The sequence below is a fragment of the Pomacea canaliculata genome, linkage group LG5 (genome assembly GCF_003073045.1).
Source record: "Pomacea canaliculata isolate SZHN2017 linkage group LG5, ASM307304v1, whole genome shotgun sequence".
NCBI lineage: Eukaryota > Metazoa > Mollusca > Gastropoda > Architaenioglossa > Ampullariidae > Pomacea > Pomacea canaliculata.
The window spans coordinates 31,849,175-31,859,837 of record NC_037594.1 but is presented as its reverse complement, the minus strand read 5'-3'; the positions used below and the strand labels follow the sequence as shown (position 1 = coordinate 31,859,837).

At 40.6% G+C, this 10,663-nt stretch overlaps 1 protein-coding gene across 1 annotated transcript; it reads right to left on the bottom strand.

Moving 5' to 3' along the window:
- Positions 1–259: 259 nt before the first annotated feature.
- Positions 260–10,543, bottom strand: LOC112564832 (KAT8 regulatory NSL complex subunit 3-like). Its single transcript, XM_025239904.1, is given in 16 exon segments — positions 260–1,954; positions 1,956–2,281; positions 2,492–2,594; positions 3,029–3,103; positions 3,151–3,195; positions 3,794–4,015; positions 4,253–4,327; positions 5,147–5,218; positions 5,623–5,847; positions 6,513–6,644; positions 7,210–7,311; positions 7,588–7,671; positions 7,905–7,995; positions 8,632–8,790; positions 9,330–9,602; positions 10,409–10,543. Coding segments are annotated over 15 exon segments (2,727 nt in total). The 5' UTR covers positions 9,578–9,602; positions 10,409–10,543; the 3' UTR covers positions 260–1,186.
- Positions 10,544–10,663: the final 120 nt, after the last annotated feature.

The window sequence follows — 10,663 nt, the reverse complement described above, 5'->3', positions numbered from 1 at the left end:
TCTAATGTATTTTCTGGTGGATTAATCGATATTTATCATCTGAATATTATTTCCCTTCTGAAAGCCTTTACGATGTACTTTTCTGCTTTCTTTACAAGAACCACTGTCTACAACAACTACTACATCAACAAGAACCGCTGTCTACTTAATAAATACATTAAGTGGACACAATGCGCTGTATAGGCGCAAACACAAAGCAAAATACAAACAGAAATACGGACTTTGAAAGAAGGCAAAAATAGACCAAAACATATCAACAAATAGATACAGAGATTGTTTATTACAAAATTATTGATACATCTACAACAACAGGTTTACAACTACTTCCACGGTTAATACTATTATTATCCCTCTTGCTGCTATTGCTCATAAGCATCATCATCCCACATAATAAATTCATCACTGCATGAATGTCACTCTCTATAAGTCATCGACTTTTAATGGGATTTTCCTTTCAGTACAATGAAACTGTTGAACACAATCAAACTGTACGAAAACGTCAACACACAACGCCTTATTTTTTTATCAGATCTGCTCAAGAGTGGCTGCGGTCCTATAGGTCGTATTGCTTGGGAGTTCGGATCCTGCGCGTGCGAGTGGACGCCACTGTCAGCAGTACAGGTTTGGTGCTGGACGTGTAGGATGAGTGATGTGGCTTCGGCCCGGTCCTCACAGGAGGTATCCCTGAAGAAGAAACAGCAGCAGCCGTTGCTGGAGAGGCTGATGTTGAAGCGACGGGAGCATTGGTGCTGCACCCTGGAGACGGTCCTACAGTCGCCGCCATCCGTGCGGCTCCCGTTATCATCTTGGCCTGCAAGGCGGCGCTGATTGCCCCTGCATACGTGGTGGCGCTGGTTGTGGGCGTGGAGCTGGACTCGCTGAAAGAGAGCGTCTTCCCCTGGCTGTCCCCAGCCGCTGTCATAGTGGAGGTACTGGACGACGTGGCCGGAGGCATGCTGGTCTCCATCTTGCCCAGCGCGGCGGCGGCAGCGGCAGAGGTCAAAGGTTTTTCCCAGGGATGTAATCAGCACAGTGCTCTTGCCGCCCAGGATGGAGGTGCCGGCCAACGGTGACCCAGCCCGTACGCCAGCCTGGGAGGTGCCTTGGGCCACAACGCGACTGAGGATGGAGGACACGGAGGTGGGCAAGCTGCCAGGGTTGATGAGGCTCTTGGACACACCCACCTTCATGACCGCTGCTGTCCCACCCACCCCTGCCGGCCGGACCCCCGCACCCTCCGTGCTTCTGCCGGCCTCCAGGATCTTGGCCTGCGTGAAAACCGCACCAGATGCCGTAGATAGGGCCTGCAGCGAGGCCGTGGTAAGTGGGAAATCGTGGAACTGCAGTCGCTGGATGGCCTGCACCTTGTCAGCCTCACTTTGAACCTCCCCACCACTTCCGTTTCCGGCCTTTCCACTTTAGGGTGATCTGTCGTCTCGGCCGCGTGGGAGAGCTTGGTGCGTGGAGCTGTCGTGACCAGCACCCGGCCAGCGCTCGCTGAAGTGGTCGTACCGCCGGCGCTGTTGGTGGTGGTGATGGTGGTGGTTAGACCGGAAGACGAGGCAATGGCGGAGGTGAGTAAGAGTGAGGTGGGCTGTCCGGCGGCGGTGGTGATGGACGTGGAGTTGGCGATGGAGGTCAGTAGCTGCTGAATCTGGGAGGAGGTCGAGGAGCTGGCCCCAGTGACGTGCACCAAAGGGCACCCGGCGCCCAGCCCCACCAGACGGTGCGCCATGCTAATGGGTATCGTGATGGGGGTAGACAGCGACCCCCCTGACGTGCGCACCAAGATCTGCTGCTGCGACTGCGGCTGACTGGAGTGCAGGGCCTTACCGATGATCACGGCGCTCTGGGTCTCTTTTTCCGAGCCTTCTCCCGGCTTTACCACCAGGGTTCCCGGCGAAGAGGAGGAGGTTAAAGACGACCCTCCGTTCCCCTCTGCAACGTCCGTCAGTTTGCCGACCGCCACCAGGCCGTGTGAGGGGCAGGGAGGCGCTGACAAAAGATTTGCCAGCGCTTGTCACTTGCTCTGTGTCCACGCTGGCCCGACTGACCCTGATGCCCTGCAACAGTCCGCTCAGTTCCGGGGCGCTGGAGACGGCTGCTGCTAAGGCGGCTGGGTGGGCGGGCCGTGCTGCTGCTGCTGTTTGAAAAGATGGAGACGCGCTCGACACCTGAACGCTCAGCTGATTCATGCCAATCGACAAGGCCAGGCGTTTTCGTGGAACACCGGCGATCCCACCACGACCTTGACGTTTTCTGGGGGACCCACGGCTATGATCTGTACAGCACAACATAAAAAGATCCACGGTTGAGATGTGTGCATCATACACAAATGAAGCTAACAGACGCGCACACGCTGCTGATACGAATTTTTGCAGGCAGTATATATGATGGAAATTTAAAGTCGTTTGTTCAACATCTCGGCTGACAACATTAAGAGATGCATGGTTTGTCATTAGGTGGTTCTGAGGAATGAAAGCATACACACCCTGAGCATATACCCCTTGTGTTGAAAACGCGAGGCCGGATCCCGCCGGTTGTCGGGACATTTTGCCACCACGCTTGGATATTCGCACTGTGCTTGCAGCATGCTTAAACAACATATCATCAAAACATTCCACAATCTTCAGCAATTTTTTTTTTCATTTTTGCCACAGTTAAGGTCCTGCTCATTCGGCCTAAAGAAATACACCAATGATGCAACATCACAATTTGCTAAAATAAAAATTCTAATTAATTCTTTAAAAAAAAAAAAAGGCATTTGTGGTACTGACTTTCCAATGGAGCATTCATCAGTTATCAGTTATACTTCTTAATCAACTCAAAACCTTTTTTCATTAAGTCAACTCTTCAGTTTCCATCCTTCCGCAGTCAGGAAGCTTGATTCACTATCCCCAGTTAACTGATATGAGAGTATTGTTTATCTAGATAAATTAAGCGCTTTGTACAAAAAAAGAACTGAGGAAAGACAATGCCACCAGGCATCTCTAACAGACGGTGTTTAATAGAAGGGGAGCTCACTGACCTCTCTCGCAGTAGCAGACGGTGTTTGAAAAAGCGCAATGCTACCACCATCACGAGATGTCTTTCTCCGCCGTTTCTTCCTCAAATCAACATCTGGAATTTCCTGCACGGTCTCTGGCAGACTGGCGTTGAGAGAGAGGATGCTCCCCAAAAACTGGCAAACTCATCCTTAAACAGAAAACAAACAATTTTATGCTTCCTGAAGACCTCACCTCCTTCCAGTTTTTCTCCTCCACCTGTGCAATAAAAATTGGAAGCTGAATTTCCATGAGTTAATTCTAATTCTGCAATTCAAGAAATCCCATCCTTTTATTGTACTTTCTAATTAAGTTTGATAATATTAAGCTCAGGTCTCCAAAAGCAAATGCAGATTTATATTAATAATTCAAAATGCGTTCAAAGTATCCTAAACACAAGGATAAAAAGATGCACTTGCTTAATTGTAAACAAAGAAGGACAACTGTTTCTAAAAGAACCTGTAAGCTTTCAAAAGCCCATTGAATTGCCTCTCATCAATAAAATCAGCAGTGAAGGGACTATTCTGTGACTAAAAAAGAGAAAAATAGCTGGAAAAAATACCTAAACGATAATAATTGTTGCATACAATAATAATATTATACTATACAATAGTAATTGTTACATCTTTATGCGTATGTGAGCGCTCATATGCATCCTGAAAGAAAAGGCAATCACTAATGTACAGGTTGTATTTTTCCCTTTAAAGTCCAAAATAGTTGCAGTAAAAACATATGAACTCGTTCCTTACAATGATGCACCGGTCAGCCATCGCTTGTGTCAGGCCTTCTTGTTTTTTCTGGCGATGTGACAATCGCAAATGTTCATCAGCACCTCCAACAACCACCAGCCCTGTTTCCGCTCGCATCTGCTCTCGGAGATCTTGCATCTGGTCCACTGAACAGTCGCTAGCATCTTGCCCAATAACAAAAAGTGTCGGCGTCTTGCTGTCCAGCAGGGAATCTTCCACATCCTAAAGGCAGGCAAATGCATTGTTTGTTAGTGGTTTTTGCTGTGCCAGACAAATGCAGTCAACAGCAGCCATCTACAACAGTTATCTAACATTATAGTAACAAATACTACAGCATGAATAAAGAATAAATGATCAGACTTTACTATGCTGTCCAATATTTTTGTAGAAGGTAAGGATTAAGCATTTTTTTTAAAACTGGTGACATTTTCTTTTCAATCAAAAATTATAAATACTTACTCCTCTAAGACCATGAATGCCAATGAGTGGGAAACCAAGACAAACAACAGCACTGACCGATTCAACCAGTGACACCTGCATAAAACATACCAACGGTGAGCTAAACATGGTTCTTCAATATTTACATGTAACAAGCAGAGACCCACAAACATGCACATACCCACAAAATACTGTATATGTCATCCACTATTACCCAGTTCATTGATGGCACGCAACTTCACACCTGCCACTAATAAAAACCAATGCCAAAAAATAATGTCCCTATCATATGGTTTATTGAAGGCAGCTCATTAATGGCACAATAAATTGTACCTGAACCTCGCTACCCTCTGTTTAATAGGATTGATCTACGACGTACCACTCTTTACTCAATATAAAGTTCTGCTGAAAATGTAACTAATTACAAAATGTATTGCAAGTCTATTGTTGACTTCATGAACTTTATCACTGTTTCAGATATTAAACTGTTTAATGGTTCGCCGAGACCTGACAGCCCTCAACTTCGTGAGTTGGTCTCACCAAACAGGCAGTAGTCCAGAGATTAGGTCCGTGATAAAACTGACAAAAATGTCTTTGACTGAGGGGAAAGGGTAAAGAACGTTTTTTTGTATTGTGTGATGTGCATGCTAACTGGAATGCAGCAGCATGTTTCACCCACTCCAATTTGTTTCACTAGATGAGTAAAGTACTATAAACATACAAACATTCAATGCTATGCAGTTTTCATGGTTTGAAATGATGTAGCTTACTGTTTTATAATCACTCAAAATTTTGTACCATTTGAACATTTAGAAATGTCTGTCTCACAATTTATGGAATAAAAATAGCCACGATGAATTGCCCAAACATAGCATTTCATCACCAAGTACAGAAGTTGCTTTATCAACCACTCACATGGCAAGCAACAAGAGCTCCAATATTCCAGCCAAGCAGCACAATTGGTCGTCCAGGAAAATGACTTTTCAGCTAAAATCAAATTTATACACAGGTTCAGAGCCAGTTTTTACTCAGTGCACTGTAAGCAGCCACAGATAATGCTAACCGTCTAAGTCTTTATTCTATTAAGATTTCTGTGATACAAATATGTACTGGCAGATTTTTATGGTATGAAAACATCCATATACAAAATTCCATAACACAAAATTTCTTAACTGCAAACAGCAAAGGACAAAATAGCAAGATAATATTCTCGTAACACAAAAAATATAATTTATAAATTAAGCCATAGCAACAAAATAAATATTTTAATAACACCAAATTTTCTTTTGTTCTTCATCTAGTTCTTGAGTATTTTACCATATGTTCCCCAATCTTCCTGGGCTCATTGAAATTCTACTCAGAGCTCCCTCAATGTTTTAGTACCACCTCACCTCCAACACCTTTGTCCTGACAGCTCCAATCATGTGTTCCAGACACAAGGACACTGACACCCCACTGCCCCCATTTACAGTGTGCATGGTGACTGGCACCACTTTGCCCAGGCCGGACAGCTGGCTCTGCCAAAACTTCATGTCTTTTGGACTTCCACCCCCACCACCACCCTGTGCTGGACCACTTGGAGCAATAAGCAGCAGTGGATTCCCAGGGAGTTTCTTCTGTAAATTAAAAGATTAAATAAAATATAAACAAGAAGAAAGAGGTTCTCAATCAAAAATTTATTCACACACTGTAGATAATTACAGGACTTGAGCCATTTAACTCCTCCCAGGCTTTTTAAAGTTGCAAGAGTATATTTAATCTTTAGAAGGTGGGGGGTACGTACCAAAAAAAAAAAAAAAGAGTACACAGTAATAAAAAAAATGACTGATGGTGATTTTGACTGCTGAATTCGGTTCATTAAGTTACCTTTTTTAGCTGCTGCAACGGTCTAAGAATGTCCTCGTGATTTTTATTCTTTTGTATGTGGTATTTTGAGAAGAAATGAGCGTCTGACAGGTACAATGAACATTTAATATATAACGTTAATGTCTCAGAAAGAAAATACCCCAGAACTAGCTTTGAGTTACTGTTGACATTTGTTTTTATTGACAAAATAACATATTTCTAGATTGTTCTATGGAAAAACCACTTGGTGAGTGAATAGAACAGACTTTGAACTTTCACAATATGCTATAATCTCAAATGGCTAAATGGTAAAATTTTCGACAATTTTATCTCAGGTGTCAGGCCTTAAATACTGGTATACACATTTCTGGTATTTCATCTAAAGTAATTTTAAAAGCTGTAGGTACTATTCAACCGCAGTTTTGTGGAACCTTACAGGTTTCTGTTGTGACAGTGTGTTGCCTACTGGGTCCCAAGGTCGCTTAAGCAACAATCCCAGAGATTCTGAAGACAAACTGGGATGGGCAGGTGTAGTGCCGCTGGTCATTCTTTCAACAAGAGATGGTATCTGTTAAAATAAAAAAAAAGTTGGGAGGAGGGGTACAGCAAGGTACAACTTGTATTTATTCCACACAATTTGACATTATAGAATTTCTGTCAAAACTTCCATTACTATGATTTACATTTTATCAACATTAACAAGAGACCCATATTTTGCAACAATTTTCACATAGTCTACCTTCTCCTGCACATTAAATATGGACTCTGGTACTCAAGCAATCTCATCTACATATATGAGAAGTAGCATGCTTGCAGGTTTGTGCTAAATGATCATAGAAATAATATTTTTGTTTCGTTTAAGCAACTTTCTGTGCGTAAAAGTGACCTTGTTCTGTGATATATTTTTTGAGAAAGAAATGAAAATATGCTGTCAACAATGCTGTCGTTGACAAAATTCAGGCTATGCTTCATGCCCTTGGGAAAATGCTTTCCACTGATGTGCTTATTGCTTTATAACCTGAATCAGTGTATATATATATATACTGGTTGAAAAGTTTTAGAAGACCTAACTAAACAGCAATACCATGCACTTCTTGTAATTTATGCATAAAAATCAAAAACATTTTACTGACCTTGCTTTTTAATGTCTGCAAGGCATCCAAATAGGAAGTAAGTATGGACACACTCATAGTGTCCAGAATTAAAAGATGCAGCCATTGCACAATTTTCTGATCCTGCAACACATTCTGGTCCCTAAAACACCGTTCTGCTTTTGAAATACATTAAATCATAAAATGCATGATGGTGTGCATGTGTTTGTAAGTGAGAGCAATATTTAATTAAGCTGTGTGTGAGAGTGCAGCAAACAAAAGAAAAAAATAGAGGAAGCAAAAGAGGGTCATAGTAAAAATATGTGTAAATTTTAAATGTAACACTGAGATTGACACTAATGATGTTAAATGGATCAAAGAGTTTCACTCATGCATGAAACACATAGGTAAAAACCCTACCCAGGCAATGCTTGCCAGAGCTTGTCGCAATCTTTTTGCAGTCTTATCAACTACTAGTCTTCTGGCAATGGGTTCATTTGGTGTCTGCAAAAAAAAACAAACCAAAAAACATGCACAATAAAAAAATTGCACTTACATGGTAAGAATATAGGAACACTGAAGCCAGGGACTGGGCCTATGCAATAGTTTACTTACATTAAGAGAGATTAAAGACATTTTCGAGCAGATTATTGCAGGCATACATGTTTGTATTTACACTGATATGTCTGCTGATTACATATGATGGTCCAAATCTTAATACTAATATAACCTCTTACCCCCTCCACTGTTAGGCGTGCCAGGCGGTCTGCCTGCAAAGCTTTCATGACTCGTGTGAAGACACGATTCTGCTGCACTGTCCATCCAGCTCTGCCAAATTACACACACACAACATACACCAACAAACATAATTATTTTTCTCAGGCAAATTAATATTTTTTAGAAGTTACATATCCTCATAACAACAATTTAATTTCTTAAAATTACAGGATGTTTACTCTTAACTGGTATAAAGCAGTTCACAAAAGAACCTTATAAACAAGTGTTCCTGAATGGACAGCTTTGAAGTTAACATAAAAAAGAAAGTCATCTACTGAGAGTTTATTTTACACAAGAATAATATTGTCTGTCTCAATTGTGTGACTAAAGCAAGTTTTTTTTAAAAATTAGGTTTCACTGCAATGAAAACAAAATTACCCGGACAAAAACACTAGGCAAAATCTAAAGCTAAATTAAAGCTATATTGGTTAAATTAGTTACATGAAACTTAAGTTATCTATAAAATAATGAATAATAACGTATACAATGAGTAAATTAAATTAATCCTACTCAATGAAAAAAAAACAATAAAATAAAAAAAATGACTTCACTCCCACCAATTCTCTGCTTTTCCATAACTTTTAAATGCACACACACTGGGGAACCATCATTTGTTATGTCACTGCAATTAAAAACAAAAGACAATGATCTGAAGCTCCTGTTTAAAAAGAATATTCAGCATCTCACTTGGACAACTTTTCCTCCCAGTCTTCTTGCTGGTCGTCAGGTCGTGCAAAAGAAGCATGACGTTCACACTCATTCATGAGTGTACGTGCCTTGGCCACATCAAAATGAAGAGTTGGAGCTTGGGTGACTTCTTCAACATCAATATCTTCTACATTTCTGCTTGAGAAGAAAAGGAACAGTTGCTCAAGTTTGAAAGTAAAAGAGTGAGAACAAGAATTTTCCATTCTGGTTACACTTGAAAAAACTAGTGGGTTCAATTTTTTTTTTCCATTGATAAAGCTCAAAGTAAAATACTATGCCATCACATCTGGGGGAATCCCCACCTAATTTCTGTTCTTGAGATGCATGCCTACAAACATTACCATAACAGAAAGAGGTTATCAACATCGGTATAGTGTATAGATATGTTTACCTTTTAAAAGCCTCAGTCAGTGGAACCTATGTTAACTAGACACTGGACGCCTTTCTGTACATGGTGATGTTTGTAGCTGCATGTCTTGAGAATGAAAGGGCCTTAACTCAGATTTGGAGATACAGCATCTTGAACTGAGTTTTACATGGTCCTAAATAGTTCACTATGCCTTCCAGTTAAGCAGACTAAATGCAGATTTAAAGAAAAGTGCTTGTGTTAATGTAAGCCTACAATTACCATTAATAAAATAACTATTTTATGGCAATTAAATGATTTTCTTTTAAACCTTGGAACTTGATCTGCAGTTCCTCTTGGCTGCTTGGACTTGAACAAGTAACGGAGAGGACGTGCATTGCTGGCATCAGGGTGAGCTGACCAAGGCTTTGCATAACCATGATCCAACAAGATTATATCCATTTCCTGGTCAGAGCTACTAGCCGTGTTGCTGCTCCCAGCATATTGTGCCAAAAAAGAGGAAGGAGAACTGAAGCGATGTCTTGGCCCACCACCACCACCAGCTGAATCCTGACTCATATTACTCAGTGGTGAGCCTTAATAACTAGAAGAATAAAAAGAAGTACTAAAATACATACTAGACTAAAATAAAGTGTCACAAAAATCTGAATCACATTATGTTTAATGAAGGAATGAAAAAAATTTATTATTAAAAGTTTGGAATTAGAAGTCTGAAAACATAACATTACTCATTGTATTTAAATTCTTCAGTGAGAGAGACTAACACAGTCTGAAGCTTTTATCCTTGTTTAAACATAAACTTTTTCATCTGTAACACATTTCACCTTTACAGCAATCACATTAGAATGTATTTCTAATAACTGCAATACAAGTCTTTATCTCAACAGCAAGCGTGGAAAATGTATATTATTCTTCACTTTCTTCAAGTTTCTAAATCATTAAATGTAATGTTTGTGTATTGATGTATTCCTCATCCACTTACGGGAAGTGACAGGAATTCTTTAGATTTATATTTTTTTTTAATAATCAGTTTTTATTGGCCATAACAAATATGTGTAAAATTTTGTCCGCCCTTGTACCAAAAGTTTCTTTCTTCCGCCAGTTACATGTACACATGATACATTTAGTGATCGAATACTAATTTGTATTGTCTGTATGAGTATGTATGCCTGCCCTTGTGAGCGAAGACAAATTTCTGTCCTGGGTCTCCTCGACAGACAATAAAGTCTGATTTGATTTTGGTTTTTTTATTTTTAATTACAGGAACACCTACTCCCGAATTAAAACTCGCCTATAGCGCTTACAATCTATTATAGGAAAGAAACGTAAAACATAAATGAAACCCTTATATGCTCCTTCTTGTTGAATAATATATATCACTTCACTTACCATGAAAATCAATTCCTGTGCGAGAAAAATCACTCGGACGCCACACGTTCCACAAAAGCGCTATCCGCCATTTTGGAAAACATTCGGAGAGTGATCTCCCTTTGACCTCAGCGTCCCTAGCTGAGTGCGAGCATCGAGTCCTCCACGAACAAGGTAATTTCTTTGCAGCATTTTCTCATTCTTTGTTGTTGTACAGCTAATATAAAGCTTTAGTATGTAATATTCGTTGCACATGTGTTGGTTTCTGTTTGAACT